Genomic DNA, 23,889 nt, shown 5'->3' on the forward strand with positions numbered 1-23,889 from the left:
CTAGATGAGTTACTATTACCTGTTGGTGTCCCTCAGACCCCAGATGAGTTACTATTACCTGTTGGTGTCCCTGAGGCCCCAGATAAGTTACTATTACCTGTTGATGTCCCTGAGACCCCAGATGAGTTACTATTACCTGTTGATGTCCCTGAGACCCCAGATGAGTTACTATTACCTGTTGGTGTCCCTGAGACCCCAGATGAGTTACTATTACCTGTTGGTGTCCCTGAGGCCCCAGATGAGTTACTATTACTTGTTGGTGTCCCTTAGACCCTAGATGAGTTTCTATTACCTGTTGGTGTCCCTTAGACCCTAGATGAGTTACTATTACCTGTTGGTGTCCCTGAGGCCCCAGATGAGTTACTATTAGTTGTTGGTGTTCCTGAGGCCCCAGATGAGTTACTATTACCTGTTGGTGTCCCTGAGGCCCCAGATAAGTTACTATTACCTGTTGATGTCCCTGAGACCCCAGATGAGTTACTATTACCTGTTGATGTCCCTGAGACCCCAGATGAGTTACTATTACCTGTTGGTGTCCCTGAGACCCCAGATGAGTTACTATTACCTGTTGGTGTCCCTGAGGCCCCAGATGAGTTACTATTACTTGTTGGTGTCCCTTAGACCCTAGATGAGTTTCTATTACCTGTTGGTGTCCCTTAGACCCTAGATGAGTTACTATTACCTGTTGGTGTCCCTGAGGCCCCAGATGAGTTACTATTAGTTGTTGGTGTTCCTGAGGCCCCAGATGAGTTACTATTACCTGTTGGTGTCCCTTAGACCCTAGATAAGTTACTATTACCTGTTGGTGTCCCTGAGGCCCCAGATAAGTTACTATTACCTGTTGGTGTCCCTGAGGCCCCAGATGAGTTACTATTACCTGTTGGTGTCCCTGAGGCCCCAGATAAGTTACTATTACCTGTTGATGTCCCTGAGACCCCAGATGAGTTACTGTTACCTGTTGGTGTCCCTGAGACCCCAGATGAGTTACTATTACCTGTTGGTGTCCCTGAGGCCCCAGATGAGTTACTATTACCTGTTGGTGTCCCTGAGACCCCAGATGAGTTACTATTACCTGTTGGTGTCCCTGAGACCCTAAATTAGTTACTATTACCTGCTGGTAAACCCTGATACCAAGATGAGTTATTATTACCTGTTGGTGTTCCTGAGGCCCCATATGAGTTACTATTACCTGTTGGTGTCCCCGAGACACTAAATTAGTTACTATTACCTGTCGGTGTCCCTGAGACCTCAGATGAGGTACTATTACTGTTGGTGTCCCTGGGGCCCCAGATGAGTTACTATTACCTGTTGGTGTCCCTGAGACCCCAGATGAGTTACTATTACTGTTAGTGTTCCTGAGACTCCAGGTGAGTTACTATTACTGTTGGTGTCCCTGGGGCCCCAGATGAGTTACTATTACCTGTTGGTGTCCCTGGGACCCCAGATGAGTTACTATTACTGTTGGTGTCCCTGAGACCCCAGGTGAGTTACTATTACCTGTTGGTGTCCCCGAGACCCTAAATTAGTTACTATTACCTGCTGGTGACCTTGAGACCCCAGATGAGTTACTATTACCTGTTGGTGTTCCTGAGAACCCAGATGAGTTACTATTACTGTTGGTGTCCCTGAGGCCCCAGATGAGTTACTATTACCTGTCGATGTCCCAGAGACCCAAAATGAGTTACTATTACCTGTTGGTGTCCCTCAGACCCCAGATGAGTTACTATTACCTGTTGGTGTCCCTGAGAACCCAGATGAGTTACTATTACCTGTTGGTGTCCCTGACAACCCAGATGAGTTACTATTACTTGTTGGTGTTCCTGAGAACCCAGATGAGTTACTATTTGTTATTGGTGTACCCGAGACCCCAGATGAGTTACTATTACCTGTTGGTGTCCCTCAGACTCCAGATGAGTTACTATTACCTGTTGGTGTTCCTGAGGCCCCAGATGAGTTACTATTACCTGTTGGTGTCCCTGAGACTCTAAGTTAGTTACTATTACCTGCTGGTGACCCTATGACCCCAGATGAGTTACTATTACCTGTTGGTGTCCCTATGACCCCAGTTGAGCTACTATTACCTGTTGGTGTCCCTGAGACCCTAAATTAGTTACTATCACCTGTTGGTGTCCCTGAGACCCCAGATGAGTTACTATTACCTGTTGGTGTCCCCGAGACACTAAATTAGTTACTATTACCTGTCGGTGTCCCTGAGACTCCAGATGAGTTACTATTACCTGTTGGTGTCCCTGAGACCCCAGATGAGTTACTATTACCTGTTGGTGTTCCTGAGACTCCAGGTGAGTTACTATTACTGTTGGTGTCCCTGGGGCCCCAGATGAGTTACTATTACCTGTTGGTGTCCCCGAGACCCAAGATGAGTTACTATTACTGTTGGTGTCCCTGAGACCCCAGGTGAGTTACTATTACCTGTTGGTGTCCCTGAGACCCTAAATTAGTTACTATTACCTGCTGGTGACCTTGAGACCCCAGATGAGTTACTATTACCTGTTGGTGTTCCTGAGAACCCAGATGAGTTACTATTACTGTTGGTGTCCCTGAGGCCCCAGATGAGTTACTATTACCTGTCGATGTCCCAGATACCCAAAATGAGTTACTATTACCTGTTGGTGTCCCTCAGACCCCAGATGAGTTACTATTACCTGTTGGTGTCCCTGAGAACCCAGATGAGTTACTATTACCTGTTGGTGTCCCTGACAACCCAGATGAGTTTCTATTACTTGTTGGTGTTCCTGAGAACCCAGATGAGTTACTATTTGTTATTGGTGTACCCGAGACCCCAGATGAGTTACTATTACCTGTTGGTGTCCCTGAGACTCCAGATGAGTTACTATTACCTGTTGGTGTTCCTGAGGCCCCAGATGAGTTACTATTACCTGTTGGTGTCCCTGAGACCCTAAGTTAGTTACTATTACCTGCTGGTGACCCTATGACCCCAGATGAGTTACTATTACCTGTTGGTGTCCCTATGACCCCAGTTGAGCTACTATTACCTGTTGGTGTCCCTGAGACCCTAAATTAGTTACTATCACCTGTTGGTGTCCCTGAGACCCCAGATGAGTTACTATTACCTGTTGGTGTCCCTGACAACCCAGATGAGTTACTATTATCTGTTGGTGTTCCTGAGAACCCAGATGAGTTTCTAATACTGTTGGTGTCCCTATGACCCCAGTTGAGCTACTATTACCTGTTGGTGTCCCTGAGACCCTAAATTAGTTACTATCACCTGTTGGTGTCCCTGAGACCCCAGATGAGTTACTATTACTGTTGGTGCCCCTGGGGCCCCAGATGAGTTACTATTACCTGTCGATGTCCCAGAGACCCAAAATGAGTTACTATTACCTGTTGGTGTCCCTGAGACCCCAGATGAGTTACTATTACCTGTTGGTGTCCCTGAGACTCCAGATGAGTTACTATTACCTGTTGGTGTCCCTGACAACCCAGATGAGTTTCTATTACTTGTTGGTGTTCCTGAGAACCCAGATGAGTTACTATTATCTGTCGATGTCCTAGAGACCCAAAATGAGTTACTATTACCTGTTGGTGTCCCTCAGACCCCAGATGAGTTACTATTACCTGTTGGTGTCCCTCAGACCCCAGATGAGTTACTATTACCTGTTGGTGTCCCTGACAACCCAGATGAGTTACTATTAGTTGTTGGTGTCCCTCAGACCCCAGATGAGTTACTATTACCTGTTGGTGTCCCTGACAACCCAGATGAGTTACTATTACTGTTGGTGTCCCCGAGGCCCCAGATGAGTTACTATTACCTGTCGATGTCCCAGAGACCCAAAATGAGTTACTATTACCTGTTGGTGTCCCTCAGACCCCAGATGAGTTACTATTACCTGTTGGTGTCCCTGAGACTCCAGATGAGTTACTATTACCTGTTGGTGTCCCTGACAACCCAGATGAGTTTCTATTACTTGTTGGTGTTCCTGAGAACCCAGATGAGTTACTATTACTGTTGGTGTCCCCGAGACCCCAGGTGAGTTACTATTACCTGTTGGTGTCCCTGAGACTCCAGATGAGTTACTATTACCTGTTGGTGTCCCTGAGACCGTAAATGAGTTACTATTACCTGTTGGTGTCCCTGAGAACCCAGATGTGTTACTATAAGTTGTTGGTGTCCCTGAGAACCCAGATGAGTTACTATTACCTGTTGGTGTCCCTGAGACCCCAGATGAGTTACTATTACCTGTTGGTGTCCCTGACAACCCAGATGTGTTACTATTAGTTGTTGGTGTCCCTGAGAACCCAGATGAGTTACTATTACCTGTTGGTGTCCCTGAGAACCCAGATGTGTTACTATAAGTTGTTGGTGTCCCTGAGACCCCAGATGTGTTACTATTAGTTGTTGGTGTCCCTGAGGCCCCAAATGTGTTACTATTAGTTGTTGGTGTCCCTCAGACCCCAGATGAGTTACTATTACCTGTTGGTGTCCCTGAGACCGGAAATGAGTTACTATTACCTGTGGGTGTCCCCGAGACCGTAAATGAGTTATTATTACTTGTTGATGTCCCTAAGGCCCCAGATGAGTTACTATTACCTAATGCTGTCCCTGGGGTCTGAGAACGGGAATTATTACTAGTTTACCTAAAAGAAAATGGAATTGAATATGAACTTATGATAAAACATTGTAATGCTATGAGAGTTGGTATAAGATGTGAATTTAATTTGAATAAATCCTAATACCTTGGTAGTAGAGATGTAAGGGGCAGGTTTAAATGTCACACAAAGTGTTGCCTACAAACAGGTTCTACTGGTGTTGATGGTGATTTTTTTGTTTATAAGATCCTTTGATATTTACCCATAAAACTAAAATTTGTTATCACTTTCACTCTTAATGTGTTATACACTGTGATCAAAACCTCAACTATCATGTGGATTTACAACTCTTTCATTATAACTGTATGGAAGATGGACTTCAGAAGTCGTGAGCACCATCAGTTTCTAAATCCAATGGGTTACACTTTCCATATACTTGTCTTCTGTACAGAAAATTTGTGTAGAGGCATCAAGACGAGACCCTGGAAGGGTGTGCTGAAATGTATACTGTTGTGTCATTAATTCAGCAATAATCACATTTGTTGATCTTCATTTCAATAAAATAAAAACATAATCATATAATTGATTGTATTTGTTTATTATAATAATATGGAAATGAACAAATATATAACAAAATATATACTGCACTTCATTTTCTTATCAAAATTTAACAAGTCCATGGGAAATAATTTTCTTGTAATTTCAATATCGATGCTGGTCTGTATCACTTAAATACCATTTTAATACCATCAACATTTGTGCTTGACCTTAGTTTAAACAGAGGTCAAGCAGAATTAATTATTGCCATTATATACACTAACAAAAAGCCCACACAGAATACTATCCTGTATTATACGAAGCAGGAACAAGGGTATCGGAATCTGAGGTAGATAAAGAGGAAATAATATCGCATTTATCTGTAAGATCATCGCATTTATCTATAAGATCTGTAACTATGTAATTTGATGGAAATTCTATATAGAATATGATATGTGTGGATTTCTATTATAATATTATGACAAGTTTGCCATTTGTTTTTGATAATATAAATTGTAAATAATAGTTTAAGACAAATCTGGGATATATGGATAATATCTATGTACATGGGTTTCCCAGTGGGCATAAAATATTACAGCTAGGGATCTGGGTCACTAAGGAATACTGAGTGTGTTTAAAACTCTACCCTAGCTAGCTCACAGATTTGTCAGTATTATACAAGTAAGAATAATTTATGTCAGCATAACACATAAAATTAAAAACGAGTTCATCATTTTTTACAAGTATATATATCTTCAGATTAATAACATAAACTTGTAATTGGAACATACCGTATGTACAATCTCCTTATATAATTATAAACCATGTATATCACACAAGGACATAAATATTGCACTTTTATACAGAACACAAGAGTAACATCACCAATGGTAACTGATATCAATTTTACACGAAATAGAGGAGAGATGAGTTTGGTACTGTTGGATGTATGTTAGAAACATTATTATCATGTTGTTTATAAGAAGTTTCTCCCTTAGAATGTTTAAAATAGTCAATTGGAACATCCCCAAGGACAAACATATAACGCAGAAAAGAAACTCAAATTTGTATGTTATTAATGTACTGTTCTTGAACAATAAGATCTTTGGGGGATTTTTCTTCTATAGAGCAGGTCTAGTTCTTTTAAATAAAATGAGTTAGAAAAAGACAAAGAGACAAAAAAGTAATTATTAGCACTTAAATTGCCATGTAATTTGTATTCTATGGTTTCCATATACCCTTAGTTTGTACAGATCAATAGGGAACAGGGTTTGACCCATAAACCCAACAAAGAAGGAAACTGTTGTCAAATATCTCGGCAACTAAACTTTGAAAAGATAGAAGGTGGCATATTGACACGAGAATTTAACAGCATTCTAAACCCAGAGGCGAATCTTGAGATGTGAACAAAGACAGCGTAAAAAACAACATTCCACATAATCCAATGAAAGGAAAGCCCAGATGCTTCAGTTGTGAAAAAAGCGGATATTTCTTCTGAATTTAGAATAAATAGAACCATTGAATTTTTTTGTGAATAATGATTTTAAATGTTTTTTGGCACACACAATAGGCCTGTTTGAGATGGAGACATTAATGTAGATTTTGCTGTACACATGGTGTATATATATGGACAGAGTACCTGGTACATACACATTAGGTTGACAAATGTTCGGGCCACAATTTATGTGATCTGTAATCTTTTTAACAGTGTGTTAGTGATCTCACTGTATAACATAAGGTACAGTTAAAATGTAAAAATACACACAACCCAATACTGGTTTTTTTTATCAGTGGTTATTAAGTTTTTACCTTCTTTTTGTCTTAATGGTGTCTAGATGTTTCAGTTTATTATATCCTCAAAAAGTGAGAAAAAAAACCTTTGAAATTACCCACCTTTAGCATATTATAGGAAGTTCTGAGGGGATTCACAAACTATAATGGAACTAACCTTACTGGTTATTTGTCAATTTTAATATGAAATCCACAATTTATCAAAAGTTACCTTGAAATTCTCACAAATATGCTTAAAAAAAATATAAATGGAAAGTAGAATATGTTGTACTCCATGTCAATTACACGACTATAAGCTGCCTGATTATATCAATTTCTTTGTTTCCATTCTACACTAAGTTCTACTGTGGCAAGATTTACAAAACGATGAGCTCAAATTTGTTCTACTAGATCTATAATCTGTAGCTGTCCACACTGGTATGTGAACATGTTCCCTATGAAACAATTTGTCAAATATTCTAACAAGAAAATTTACTTACAAAATGAAATGTCCCATTACCCCAGTGTTTTATTTACTTTCAGTGAAATACTAACAATGAGCCCTACACAGCTTACAATACTGTGTGTAAACTTCCACTATTTAATGTCTAATATGAAAACTGTAACTTAACCCACAGTAAATATATCTCGGGTAGCACACATACTATGATAAGGATTATGATCATTTCTAGTTGTTGGGGATTAGTGAGTGAACAATTCTAGTATATTGTCTGACGTTGATTTTTGTGAGTAAAAATATATAAATGTGAAGTACATCATACATACCACACATAAACCTGTACACAATAAATGGTGCCCTTTGGTTTTCAACGATGATTGGAAATGGGACATTTTGTTTAAAATTGTCTAAATGATAAAAAATCTATTAACAAAGCTATATTATGAGTTCATAACTGGATTCACTAATACCATCCTCATCCTCATCGAAAGTTGTTTCAAAGTTACTAGAACTGAAGTACTCCTGTGGGAATGCACTGTCTCCTGACTCACTACAGTTGTACCATGCCTGACCCCTCGATGAGTCGGTATATACCGGGTCCGGCTCTGTAAAACGTCTGGGGTCCTGTATCAGAGCCCTGATGTCTTTTTTCTGTGAATATAAGTACACTGGTTCACTGAGGATAGGCTGTTTATCTTTATCAACCTCGCGTTCCTCCTCAATAACGTCCTCCTTTGACAATACACTGGATGCCCGAGAATATTTACGGATAAGTTTGTAGGATTTCATGTTTCTACACATGGTGCACTCAGTTGAGTCTGAGGCTAAAGAAGTACGATCTCTACACTTTGATCTGCTACTTTTCATTTTGGCAAGAACTGTAATGGGGAGCTGGTACACTGATTCTGTGTGGTCTGTACTGTAACCGTCTGAGTACCAATCTTCCAAATTCTGGGCAGGGATGGGTCGGAACCCTGGCAACATTTTCTTTGTACTTGGATCAAATCCCAAATTGTCTTGTTGTAGATTGTCCCAACTGTCAGTAAGTAAGCGAGTCTCACTATTGGCAGGACTACCTTGGAGCTGAGGAAGGGGTACAGAAATGTCACTTTCATCTGACGAGTCACCACCAGCACTTGACCCTGTAGGTACAGTTGGCGCTATATAAGACAACATGCTTTCAGAGTCATAATGGTCTTTTGGAGCTGCCAAAGTCTGAACGTCAGTTCTGATAAATCGACGGTGACTGTATGTACCGTTAGACTGAAAACTTAATGTCTTTCTCGTAAATGGACTCACATCATCCTCCTTGTTATCAGTCTGTTCTTCCTTGCCAGAACAAGACTCAGTTGTTGTAGATTTACACTCATTTTCTGAGTCAATGAACGAGTCTTGGAGGAGGTTTTTGTAGTAATCCCCGTTGAGGAGTGCCTCCTGGTACTGGGAGATCCACCCAGCACTAAAAGGTCGTTGTAACATCTTGCTGTGTTTGACACAGAGACTGAGCTTACAATTTATACATCCATCCTGTACACACAAATTTGAACGGTTCTCTTTTGATATATCCGACATCGGAATGTGGAAAAGCTTATAATAAATCATCATGGATATGATAGATATGAGGAAAGCACTACAGATAATAAAGAGTAGAGTGTAGACTTTGAACTTATCCACTAATCCTTGGACGCTGAAGTACCACACAGTTGTCAGAACTCCATTCTCAAGGAACATAATCACGTAATAAGTTATATAACGGAACTGGGCGCCATTGCTGCTGAAGTTGACATGGCAGAACACATACATATAGGATATCAGCATGCAAAGGAAAAACTTGTAGCAACGGTTGGCCGCCTTAATCTCAAGTACGGCAAGAAAGGATGTACAGATACACACTAGCATTGTGAGCCAGTGTAATCCTGTCACCACGAATACCCAGTAATGGTAGACAGAGGCAAACACAGCCAGGGATAACACACGCGAAACAAGTTCTCCCAGTCTCCATAGCAACCGAAATATTGTACCAGGACACGAAAGTACTATGTTCTCAATATCCTCAGTTTCGTTGCGACGTCTAAAGCTACTTAGAACCCAACATGTCGAAAATAGTGTAACTGTTGCAGCACATATGATGATCGTATCCTCAACTCCTTTGAAGATGATGAAATAGGCCTGGACTCCAAGGATAGGTAAACTCGCTGAAAACGCATAAAACAGTCTCAGCAATAGCAGATCTGCCAGGTCCCTCTTTTTCCATAGGACTTCAGTTTCCTTGATGATCCGGAGATGTCTCCAGACAAAACCGAGCTGGAGGATGTGAATGATAGCAGTAGAGAAAGGCCTGCCAGCAGGTCAGGTGTTCACCGCGCTTCTGGAGGAGAAGCAGTGCAGAAACAAGCTGAACCAGCACCATCGGCAACATCATCAGTCCGAGGACCACTGTGAACCATGTTTCCAGGGAGGGAAACAGATACACCACGAAAAATGTATTCAATACCACTTCACCAACGTGAAGTAATAATGATATTATAATGTAAATGCTAAAGCACACGGGTAAACATGGACACCCCATGTTCTGTGTTGTTTCTCCAACTGTATGGCGATGAATCACATTAACCCATCATCATAACAATTATCACTGCTGATAACACATCCAGTTTAATGGCAGATTTCAGGTAAAGTCTCGAACCTGTCAACTATGTATCAAATAGTCAATTAGTGTCTCGTTACATAGATAGGATAACACATCAAAGATGACTAACACAGTCATCAAATACACCTCTTACTTCGAAAACTTCACAGGACAGTTCTATCCCAATAGCATATATCCACGCAAGATAAGTATAATCGGTTTGATGTGTCCATGCTCACAGTCATTATAGGTATCCATGATATCTGAGCGCCAGTCAGGAATGCAGCCCTTTCGGTCTCAACCCTTGGTAACACTACCGGCCCTACAGGAGAAATGGAGGAAAAGCACAATGCACAAATATGTCCCCCTGCAAGCCTATCTGTCCTCCTACAACCCTGATGGGTTAGGTTTCCCTTAAGGGGCTATCCTGTGTTGGGGTACTTCAAGCCCTTCACAAAAGAATTCCAGGGTGAGCCAGTTTACATGGTGTGGACGATTTTTACATTGTATAAATAATGTATGGTAAAGTTTTCATCACAAATTGTGTGCAGTCATGCTTGTTCAGAACAGCATTATAGTCAGTCAATAAATCTTTCATGCCCTTTTGTAGTCACACTGCCCGCAGTGAATGTGTTCCAATAGAAACGCTCAGTTACAACAAGAATTGAGAAGATGAAACTTTGCGATGGATATCTCTGAATCGCCTTGTATGAAGACGGTATATGGTTAAACAATCCAACCTGTTGGTAAGGTGATAGTGGCCTGTTATAACTCTGTATTGTTCCACGGTAAACGACCATCTGATTGGAGAGTCTTTATCGGGATGGTAGATTTAAAACTTTCTTCTTAGCCCAAGTCTGAAGTAAGAGAAAAACAAAAGTATTAGACCATGATACCTGTGCAGATAATCTCTAGTTTTCTTTTAAGCATTCAAAATGTTTTTTGAAATGAGGTATATCGAATTGAGTACTGACAGAAGTGTAATCAATACGACCTGTCTCCATCTGGGGTATACGACTACTACAATGGTACACGATGTCCTTACAATATACTTTCAATGATTACAGCAAACCTTACAATGGCATGAAAATAAAGACATTTTTCAAATTTTAAAGAAGGAAGCAGGTGAAGACTATCATTATGTTGAATATCGTGACGGTCTTCAATCGTATGGTGTTCCACACACCATGTTTACCCTTGACACTCAGTCAACACATCCTTCTTCAATCGTCTAATTATACCGATGTCAAAAATCATTTCTATATGTTTGACATTCCATTTGGCGAAAAAAATATCTGCTATATAGTATAGAAAAATCAAAATTATCGTGTGTATAAAAGGCTAGCTCTGGCACAGTAAAATAGAATCTGTAACGAAAGCTAAGATATCCCAAAATCAAAATACATGCACATAAAATGTATGTGGAAAAAGTTTAAACAAAAATCAAATATTGTGGTAAAAATATTTTAAGATTTTTTTTACAAATCCTATTTAAAAGAAACTGCCATGCAAATATCCCTACAAATAAATTCTGCCTAGAACAGTACATGAAGGATTCTGGTTATTAAAGTTCTCACTTCCTTTTTTCCATATATTTCATACAAGTAATTTAAGTAACAAATTCCTGCTTACTCAGGGTTTATAAATTATAAAGCTTCACAAAAACTCAGTAAAGAATTTGAACGATACAAGACATGTCTGAATGTTGACATAGTAAACACCGGTAATATGACATTGTTTCCACCACTGGCAGGTGACAGTGAACAAAACTGTCTCTTGTTTTCTCTACATTATAAAAATTCCTCCTATCACAATCCACAATCTCAGACAATGTCCCGATTTACTCTATAAACTATAATTGTCAAATTTCATATAAAGTTCAATAACAATAGTTATTGTGTTTTGAGAAAAAATTCTAGCTGAACCAGCTTTCACAAAAATATTTTAAAAGCATTGATATTGTTTTTGATTGTGAACGGTCTACCTGTTTTCACCGGAGAAATGTAATTGAAGTGTTAGAGGATACCAGAACCGCCCTCACTAATGTATGTTATCCTATACTAGTAATTACCTCTACAGGTACACATTGTACACCCAGGACTAACAAGTAGTCCTGTTCATTCATGTATTTCTAATTCAATCAATTACCTGTAACATATGCTTTCATATGTACCTAGAAATAATGTTTTTTGGGTTTTTTTTTAATAAAATACCCCAAAATTTTTAACTTTTTAGAGTTATTAAATTTATCTCAGCAGTATGATTTTAGAAATATTAAAAGTAAGTTTTTGAATTCATACCAAAACATTTTGACTATTTAAAGTTAGAAAGACATTTGGTTAACTATGTAATCATATGTGCCGATGTATAAAACCATGTCCATCAGTTGGTCATATGACCATACCTCACCCACTACACCAGCTAGCTAACTGTCCTCCACTTCAATTCAATTCTTTTATTACTTTCGGCTGTACAGCCTATCAGTCACTTCACACATACTTACAACACAGTGATACTTACCATACCCATCCACAGTTTTCACCTTTTTACAAATGGTCACAGAGAAATTGTCACATTTGTAGGTTTTCATCACAATACATTGTGAAAAGATACCACAAATGAACAGAAACCCGTAGCATTCATAGCATTTACAATCAAATTCCTTTTAAAGCAGAATAAATCATTCAGATTTTTTTTCAATTCCTTTTCACACATTTTAAACCTTTAAATCAACATAACAGGTTTTGAACTGAGGAACCGCTTCAGGGAGGACACTGTCGGGATAATGCATGTTTTTCTAAATGTTCTGTTCATTTTAAATACATATCCAGGACCTATTACTGTTATCAAAACTGGATAAAATAATGTAAATTTTAATTGAAATGTCGAGGGAAGTTAAAAGGAAAGCCATCTCCCTCATCAGTAGTTAAATGTCAGAGTGAACGACCAATAACACAGTTAGAAATGGATATTGAAAAAAAAAAGATAAAAGATTATCAGATATATATGTGTATGAGTAACAAACGAAGCATCCTTATTCTCAAGGTGACACAGGTGAACTCCTCAACTCTCGGCTTTATAACCAAGTTCTTTTGTACAGTTGTTATACAGCCATTTTGACTTTATAGATTTACAGCGAAGATAAACAACATTTATGGTTGGTAAGTTAGGAAATCTCAACTTCATCATGAATGGTGAGGACTGAAGCCCATATTGAAAGAAATACAGGTGATAGATATAGTCCTGATGACAAAACCAGCATCACCACACCTGAGTGACGGGCAGGTAAACGCACACCACTGTTAACGAGAGCTGGATACATGGGGTTGTTTCAATCAGGGAACACTGCTTGATTTCTAAAAGTCAAACAATAAACCAGATGATATCCATCACCAGAAACAGTCTGGTTCATATTGTGACACAATATTGTTTGTGAACCGGGAACAAATAGTATGTATATTTGACAAGAGGCCCAAAGGCCTTAATAGTTATCTAACTCTAAAGCAAGCACGTGACTATATATATACATGTACATACTCAGTAGCAAGTATAAAGTGGCACTGTTGACCATGGTGGCCATCTTGGATTTTGGACCTACAGAAAAATAACGACACTTGGTAAGGACCATCTCAGAATCATTCCATGCAAGTTTGAGCTGAATCCCAAGGGCGGAACTTGAGAAAAAATGCGTTTGTGCAAGATGGTGACCATCTTGGATTTTGGACTGACTCCAACATAAAAAGAATCCCAAAATGTGAAAAGTTTATGCATGGTGCATGATGACAGACAACACATGATGTCATCTTGATCCTTCGAGTGATTTAATGACAATACCATACACAAATAACCATACGCCAGGTTCTGGACAAGGACAGATAATAGGGTCTTTTGTCTATACAATAACCCCTTAATTCATTAGGAGTTATTTTCTAATGCTACATGACCACATGCCTAACGAGCAGAACACACATAACCTGACAACTAGTGATGTGACAACATAACGTTAGATCCCTTATCATGATAATAGACAAAATGTCGGAAACATCTAATTTATTGGACTTGGATGAAAATGGTCAAACTTGGGTCCAGTTTGTCTTGATACAGAATATGAATAGAGTACGGAATAAACACAAATAAATGTCTGAAAGGCTGGTCAATGTTAAAGATATAATTGAATTCCCTCACACAGTAACATTCCACTGACAACATCTCAATGTGTGTGGGGGCTACCAGGGCCTAGATCTGCCATTAGGGATTTACAGAATCAATTAAACATTCAACTGACCCAAAAGGTGCCTGGTGACAGGTGCCCCTGAACCTTTCCCATCATGATATGCCCTAGAACTGCAGCTTATCTACTTTGGTGAGGTTTTCATGGCTTCTATCAAGGTCAACAGCTGTCTAATTATTTCTTAAATATAAAATTCATATTGATTAACTGTAGCTGATAAAAACTGAAAATCATATAAACAATAAATATTCAGATATACAATAAACACTAAATATTCAGATATACAATAAACACTAAATATTCAGATATACAATGTTAAAATATGAATTTTATCATGGTATTGATGAAACAAATATTTTTTTTATAGGCTCAGGGTCAGGAAAACTATCTCTAATCCAAATGATTCCTTTATTAAACACCTTTGGTGTCCCACGCGTAATTTTGTTGTATCTTTAAAATTAAACCTTGCTGTATTGAAACATCTGACATGAACATCTGAACAGTTGCTTCATTACAGTAAGTAATAAAGAACTTTTGAATAGCTGAGTATACATAATCATCAATCTTTATATCATCTTTACGGTGATAACAAAAAATGTTTCCAGAAAATTAGCATAGTATTTCACATCTTTACGGAGATAAAAAAAATGTTTCCAGAAAATTAACATAGTATTTCAGATAATGAAGAAAAGTTATGAATAATCACACAATAATTAGGCCTAGATCCGTTTACACAAACATTTGTTTTGAAATGTATACCTACACATTTCCCTGTGTACATGGTAGTTACCGTACTGGTTTACTGGAGCTTTAGTGAGGGCTATCACCTTCCACCTTAACGAGTTTTCATAATTCATCTTTTCAATCTGGGTGAAAAGAATACGTACCAAAGTACAAATTTCATTTTAAATCTTGTCATATTAAGGTGATAAGATATCACAATTCCATGTTTTTTAATTTCGATGCCCTTTAATGCGAGGCATTGAGGGTTTAGATGGACATAATAATTTCCGGTGTCATAAAAGAAATGTAGTACCTCTTACAAATAAATGTTCTTGACAGGTATAACATAACATGAATCTTGGTGACTCTTCGTACGAAATAATCACTATTTCCCTGTAATGGCTATCACAAACAAAACCTCTTGGAATGTTTTGTAATTTGATGCACTTGTAAATTGCATGAAAAACCTTTACAAATGATTAAGGCTTATTTCAGTAACCACTAGTATTCAATAAGTACTTTTTGTGATTGATTTTTAAAGATATCTTTTTTTTTACCTACAGTGTACATGTTAATCCAATCCATTTCTAATCTGCCAAAAATGATTTATTCCTATTATGCAGAATTATGAAGACGTAAAACACGAACTTACAACTGTAAGTGAAAGGATGTCATCTGAATACTTATAATACACTGTATTTCATTCTAAAATGTATTCCTACCTAATGAATTAACTAACACTGGCCTATCACACAGATCTCCGATTCAATATTTATTACTGTGATATTGCAAGAATAAGTATTACTTATCACAATGTCAAGTTTGAATTATAGATATCCTCTCAAATCAGGCAAAAAACTCTCCAAACAAATCCACTGTACATACACCCTTTTTAATTGGCGTCCGCAGTGAATTACATGTCTATTTCATTTCTATATATGGCTGTGTATATTGTCAACAATAAATATATACAAACTATGCCAATCTCATTTGGGTTAGAGTTAGCTAACAAAAGAGAACATTTGGGTTAGAGTTAGCTAACAAAAGAGAACATTTGCTTATTTTGTTTTTCTGATGTGATTATGTCAGAATTAACACTGTTGTCATGGTATCATGTAATATTGGCAAATAATGAGATCCCCAACCCCAGAAATAAAATAATCATGGCAATATCAAACACTCAAGGAATGAAATGTTATTTTTTCCAAATTATTTGTATACAATTTTCAGTATTGTGACAAGTAGTTAACTGTATCTTCAATGTGTTCTCTTTTGATAGGACAAAAAAGACATTTTGTTTTAGAAATTTCTGATAAATCAACACAGTTTATATATCTAAGTCACACAAATAAATACATGCATGACGTAATGTTTGTATGTGATAAATAGCAATACATACCGTATAGAGTTGTCAGTAATTAAATTTTTGTAAATTATAATTAACTGATTACAGGTCCATCTGTAGTAGTGTAACTACAATCCAGTGCTGATATAAAGAACTTATAAAAGTGCCTGGGTTTTCTGTTCACTGTTAACTTATAACGGTGCCTGGGTTTTCTGTTCACTGTTTCTGCCTGATTAGGGAACCAATGCACCCCAGTCCCCATCTACCAGTTAGGAATGTTCACCTGTATACAACACCTTAACATTACCTGAGGGAGCTTGTTGTAATTAACCTGTACAGGTAACAAACACAGCTCCTATTGTCACTTCACAGTTGTTACAACCAAGTAAACAAAGCTGAATCAAGTCCTGACAGTTCCATACAGTCAACAAATGGCTATACAATTTTCTTCCTGATCACCTGAAGAATGACCTGTTTATAGTGCCACAGGCTGACAATCAATGCGAACATACTAATTATAACCTCTCTACCATACCAGAAAATCCAATACTTCCCCAAAGCTTGCTGAACATGTACTAGACAAGCAAAATCAATCTAAGCAACTAGTAAGAGGTTTTCCTTTCCTGTACATTACCTTGTGAAACAGATTTTTCTCCGTTGGCTGGTGTAAGTTGTACCTGGAGTAATTGAAATTCATGGTCCATTAGCCACGCTATTTATCCCATCCCACGAATATCCAAATATTGTAGGCATGAATGATTTAAACCATGAACAATGAATGACATCACACATAAATGTCTGAACCTTTTAATAGATAAGAATAAATTCCTGTGTCAAATTTTGAATAAATATTCCATTTACTCCGGAAACCACAGAAACACTTCAGATGAATAGGTCTAATGAAAGTGTGTTAACCAGATATTCTGTGCTGATAAAATTCGTCCAAAAATAGAACACAACTACAGAAAATATCACTTATATAAATGTAATTAAGAAACCATAATAGTATATCGTAATCATAAACCTTACAAAGTTTCAGAGAAACTGGCCAAAACCTGAAAGATACAAGATCTGACTATCTGGACAAAATTAAAGTATTGATTTCCTAAAATTGTAGAATCAAAATACACCTCTACCAAGTTTTGAATTGGTCAAAACTGTATGAGGAGATCTCCAGACACGATTAGAATACTAAAATTAACAAAGGACAATAAAAAATTTTTGCGGATAGAAAAGCCACATGGGAACATAACCTCAAACCTATTATGATTAACCAGTGAGGATCTGAGAGAGATGATCTACGGTCAACAATTCCATAACTTATATTCCTGTGAAATTTTGACAAGCCCTTTTTTTCTGATTTTATTTAAAAGCATCACACTAGAAAACCTGAGAGTCCCAGATACTGAGAAAATAATGACCTCTCTGTTATATAGAAATAAGTGAAGGTCATAACCTCTGAAATGTCTCCAATTTATCAATGAAAATATCTGCATCATTTGCAAAATGACACAGAACGCCTTTATAGTTACAGTGTATAACCTGTAACACTGTGGTATGTGGTTGTCGTGACTGAGGGTAGCTATGCCACCCATTTGTACAGTCTACATCAAATAATGGGGGTACAGAGAACACAAACTAGTCGGTCAATATTTACAAACATCAAAGTAAGGAAAAGACCAGGGTTAGATCAGGCGCCACAGGTAGAGAAACACAGAAACGGACAGGTGTCCGTCTTTAAGACTGTTCACACCAATCCTTCTACATACCTCCATCTTCTATATCCCCGCTAGTTATATCTACAACAATGGCCCCTTATCACACAATAATCAAATGTAATCTTGATGATATTTTTTTGTAGTTTGTGGATGATCCTGTAATTCTTTGTAGTCATTCAATATCACCTGTATTGTGTCGAATAATGAAAGTCTATCCAGCCATAAAAATGTCTTCTTTATATGTTACCACGTATTTGACTTTTTGCCAGAGAAGTTTAACGGGGATGTATTTTTTTCTTTTATTTTCCGCTATTTGATGGAACAGAGGACAAGAATAATCCTCTGCCATTCTGATCAGAAAACATTATACATGTGGGTATTTGTGATGAATTCACCATGATCTAGGTACTGACACCAGCATGTAAGGTGTACAGACCCAAGTCAATAAAATACTGTAACACTGTAATAAACAGTGTCTAGTGGCGAGATGTTTAAAATGATGAGCCAAAATGAGCCAATTTATGTGTAGAATCCTGAACAAATTCTATTTTAGTTGAAAGTACAAAACTTAAAGTCAGGTTTTATGATGCTATCAGTTATAATGCGGTGTGAGGGTTATAGGGACAGATGGATCCTAAGTGAATCAACCAAGATTTCATCAAAATTGATGACACAATTTCTACATGTAATAAATTCTCTAAAGCGTGAAACAGATCCTAACAGAAATCAATAACATAACTTACCTGTAGATTGTCGGCTCTCCACAGGTGAGAACACCATCGATCCTCGGACAAATATCTCCTTCAATCGGATGTACTCGCTTTAGATCCGTCCTGGAAATATGTACGAAATGTTATATATATACCAAGACTATGATGTCGCAATGGTATGTCAGAACCTTGTCCATATGTAAGGAAGACATGCATGTGGTTCTCATCCCACAGATAACACTTGGTCAGTCTGAACACTGTGACAGACTACCTGGTATCTTATAATAGTGGAACAAATTCCCGTGTGGCATTGAGTATAGTCAGGACCCTGTGCCTATCCTTAGATAAATAGCAGTATACATTTACAGGGCAAAACTGTTAAAATAATGAATTAACATTGATTGCAATAAGATCTTTTTTTTTTAATTGAAGTTCAGAAGTAAAAAATAATGATCCTCAAGCTTATCTTGTGTATTGACCAAAAGCTAGCAAAAGAAACTGTCTAATAATTAGACCTTTGTCCACTGTGACCCAACCTAGAAGGCAGGGTTATAAGAGCCACTACACTTTCTCCTCTATAGAATCAACACCAAGAGTAAAACTGTACATAAAGCCAAGTGTAAGAGAGTTCTCTCGATTCCCGTACAGTACTCTCCTGATAACACAAGTATATCAATACATTAGCCGACTTACTGAGGGCTCCTCACCAGTACTTTCCCTACAGATAACGCAACACTTATGTACCTGGCAATCGAAAGCTTGTCAATTTTAGACTCGAGTAGGTGTTGAATAAAGAGGGCTCACCGCCTGGTTTGTGTTTGATTAAGAAGATGTACATTCATCAGTAGGCTTAACCAACGTCATACTTTGGTTCACTTGGTTTTTTGTACTTGCTGCTTAAAGTTCCGTAGGTCAAACATTTCCGTACATATCATCACCATTTTAAATCAACAGATTTAAGTCTGATTTTCTTTGAACTTACGTTTGATTACACTGAGAACGCCGTAAGATTATCAGTGGAATCAATCAAATGTTCTACATACTATAATACCAGGTCAAGTCAGGCTTACGTACTTAATCACAAATTTTCTTTCATCAAAATATTTTCATTAAATATGTACACCTGAATGAAATAATTTATATTATTGATAGATTGGAATGATACCAACCAGAAAGATAACCAATCCGTATTATTGTGAAATATCTTAGATCTCAAACACAACCTCAAATATACAGAATATTTTCATCAGTTTCGGGGTTTTATAGTATACGTCTTATAGTTTCTTCTGGAATTAGTCAATATTTACATCGTGTTTTAAGACAGTCACATCATTTAAAGAGGCTTGCCCGCAGAGAGATCAGAAAAATTGGCTAATAGAAAAAGATTTTTTTACACATGACAGATTGTTGGAATTGTTGAGTTTTTCATTTTATTTTCCTTATAAAATGCTGAAAAGTGATATTAAAACCTCATTTTTAAATATTATTTATTTAATCGCAACCCGCAATAAGTCTAATTTGATTGACACATCAAAGAAACAAGCACGTGCACAGTGCTGCACAGTGATAACTTCAAAGGCAGCGGCGATTTACAAAGAAGATTTGCCGTTATATTCCATACATTTCCCTCTCAGGTTGAGTTTTAAAACGTCTTTTAAATACATATTCTGTAATTGTTTTCAAGAAATAAAGTCGGAAAGCCTCTAATTTTGTCACATAGAAACGTGTACTGAAGTTTATTTAGTGATCGGAGATGTGCCGTTTACCAGTCCGTCTGCGGGTAAGCCTCTTTAAAATGACAAAATCTGTATTTTTTTTTGCGTTTGTAGAGACAGAATTAAATGTAGAATATCTTAATGTCTACATTAATTTTAAGCATACATATTGTGCTGTAAAGTGTATTAAAAATGATAAGCAAGTCGTGTTGAAGTTGAATATGTCCTGTGGAATTTATAACTTTTTTCAAATACGCTGGAATGTTGATTTATTTAAAAATAAAAAGGACATTAGAAGCAAGTCAGTTTTATTACATTTATCAAGATATTTTAGAACACATATATTGTGTGCATTTTTAAATAAGTAAAGAATTTATCTTTTTCCAAATTGGCAAAATATGTCTACTGCAAGATAAATCTATAATTAGTTATATTACAATTTTAAGACATTTACATAAAATTATCTAGGTACAGTATGTATGTGTGTGTTGTCAGGAATGTTGAACTTTCATTTGATCAGTTTAAAAAAACTGAAGTAGAATTAAAATGTCATTAAAAAGATATTTCATTGAAATAAGTGAAATTTACATCAATTAATGCAGGCCATATTTAAAGCTGAATTTTTATCTAAGAGACATTTTCACCAATTTAAAGTTTTCATTTTTTTTTAACATTAAAATTAGATAATTTATAATGCTTACAAAGAACATTTTTGAAAAAAGAGGAGTAATTCACCTTTCTGCTTTGGTTGATCCAACATGATATGTAAATAATTCATTTATATAAATCCTTGTCTTTAGCAAATTAGCAACCATTTTTTGTGAATAATTAAGTAATGATTTCCCTGTCATAGACTTGAAGAGAAATTAATTAGTAATAATAAATTACCAGTTAACTCGCCAGCCCCATGACATGTAGACTAGCACCGTTAACAGTGTCAGTATGACATTGACACTTCAACAGGTTTTAATTAACTGAGTAGAAGTACATTAAACTGATATGGAATTTAATGAAATTAATACCTAATGATGCATGACATTAAATGTTTCTCTTTTACAAGTCTACACAAGGCACAAGCAGGAACCATGCAGCAATATACTGTCGTTAGGTTAAAATCTTTTACATTTATCAAAGATATTAAAACATTATCAGTCAATCAGGGGACATTTTATTTAACATATTGTACAAGTGTTCTTTTTGGGATTTATTTTCCATAAAGATATTACTTGACTGTAAATTTTCACACTTCCAGCAGTACCAGGTCACTACCATGAGTATTAATTATACTGTACTCACTCTCATCACAGATCTGACAGGAGTATCACGGTTAGGCAGTAATAATTATACTGTACTCACTCTCATCACAGATCTGACCAGAGTATCATGGTAAGGCAGTAATAATTATACTGTACTCACTCTCATCACAGATCTGACAGGAGTATCACGGTAAGGCAGTAATAATTATACTGTACTCACTCTCATCACAGATCTGACAGGAGTATCATGGTAAGGCAGTAATAATTATACTGTACTCACTCTCATCACAGATCTGACAGAAGTATCACGGTAAGGCAGTAATAATTATACTGTACTCACTCTCATCACAGATCTGACAGAAGTATCGCGGTAAATTAAGGCAGTAATAAATATACTGTACTCACTCTCATCACAGATCTGACAGAAGTATCACGGTAAATTAAGGCAGTAATAATTACACTGTACTTACTCTCATCACAGATCTGACAGAAGTATCACGGTAAGGCAGTAATAATTATACTGTACTCACTCTCATCACAGATCTGACAGAAGTATCACGGTAAGGCAGTAATAATTATACTGTACTCACTCTCATCACAGATCTGACAGAAGTATCACGGTAAGGCAGTAATAATTATACTGTACTCACTCTCATCACAGATCTGACAGAAGTATCGCGGTAAGGCAGTAATAAATATACTGTACTCACTCTCATCACAGATCTGACAGAAGTATCACGGTAAATTAAGGCAGTAATAAATATACTGTACTCACTCTCATCACAGATCTGACAGAAGTATCTGTACTCACTCTCATCACAGATCTGACAGAAGTATCAAGGTAAGGCAGTAATACTTATACTGTACTCACTCTCATCACAGATCTGACCGGAGTACCACGGTAAATTAAGGCAGTAATACTTATACTGTACTCACTCTCATCACAGATCTGACAGAAGTATCGCGGTAAGGCAGTAATAATTATACTGTACTCACTCTCATCACAGATCTGACAGAAGTATCACGGTAAGGCAGTAATAATTATACTGTACTCACTCTCATCACAGATCTGACAGAAGTATCACGGTTAGGCAGTAATAATTATACTGTACTCACTCTCATCACAGATCTGACAGAAGTATCACGGTAAGGCAGTAATAATTATACTGTACTCACTCTCATCACAGATCTGACAGAAGTATCGCGGTAAGGCATTGTCTTGTTAAGATTTTTTCTCTCTCAAGATAGCTTTTATAATCATGACAGTAATTAACCTTGTTTTCCTGAACAGCATTTTATTTGGACAATTTTTAAATGATTTATTGCCCATATTTTCTTATACCAACGGTATCATTATATTAACAGAAATATCTGTGATAACATTTGTATAACAAAATTGTCTATATATCTTTGCCAGGTTCCTAAGTCCCAGTAAGATCAAGAGGCCCCCTTATCCTGTATCAAAGTTAGTTACTGTTTTTTTCTCTCTATCAGCCCTGATCGAGACCTGTATCAAAGTTACAGTTTTTTTTCTCTATCAGCCCTGATCGAGACCTGTATCAAAGTTAGTTACCGTTTTTTCTCTATCAGCCCTGATCGAGACCTGTATCAAAGTTAGTTACCGTTTTTCTCTATCAGCCCTGATCGAGACCTGTATCACATGACTGATCTCCAGTAGGGTTGACCTGTATCAGATGACAGATCCCCAGTAGGGTTGATCAAGACCTGTATCACATGACTGATCTCCAGTAGGATTATTGAAGTCCCTATAATCTTGAAGTGACATAATGTAGTAAAGATCTAAATCCATCTTACTCAACCCAGACATATAGATCCACACCTCTGGACAATGTCTACTCTGTTGTCAACACTGATCCAAACTAGATACTGGAGATTAAAACACCCTGCCGCTAGGTCTTCACAATTACGTATTCTCCCCTATAGAATCTGGACAGCATTGCTCCAAATGTGGAGTAGAAGGTATAGAATCTGGACAGCATTGCTCCAAATGTGGAGAGTAGAAGGTATAGAATCAGGACAGCATTGCTCCAGAAGTGGAGAGTAGAAGGTATAGAATCAGGACAGCATTGCTCCAAATGTGGAGAGTAGAAGGTATAGAATCAGGACAGCATTGCTCCAAATGTGGAGAGTAGAAGGTATAGAATCAGAACAGCATTGCTCCAAATGTGGAGAGTAGAAGGTATAGAATCTGGACAGCATTACTCC

The 23,889-nt window shown here is 37.3% G+C and overlaps 1 protein-coding gene across 1 annotated transcript in view; it reads right to left on the reverse strand.

Moving 5' to 3' along the window:
- Nucleotides 1-5,150: 5,150 nt before the first annotated feature.
- LOC117325073 overlaps nt 5,151-23,889 on the reverse strand; it is a 30,778-nt gene continuing 12,039 nt past the window's right edge. The window contains 3 exon segments of the mRNA XM_033881002.1: nt 5,151-9,683; nt 9,685-10,822; nt 18,726-18,815. Of these exon segments, the coding sequence (XP_033736893.1) occupies nt 7,772-9,683; nt 9,685-9,905 (2,133 nt within the window). The 5' untranslated portion in view covers nt 9,906-10,822; nt 18,726-18,815 and the 3' untranslated portion in view covers nt 5,151-7,771.

This window comes from Pecten maximus, chromosome 4 (genome assembly GCF_902652985.1).
Source record: "Pecten maximus chromosome 4, xPecMax1.1, whole genome shotgun sequence".
Lineage (NCBI taxonomy): Eukaryota > Metazoa > Mollusca > Bivalvia > Pectinida > Pectinidae > Pecten > Pecten maximus.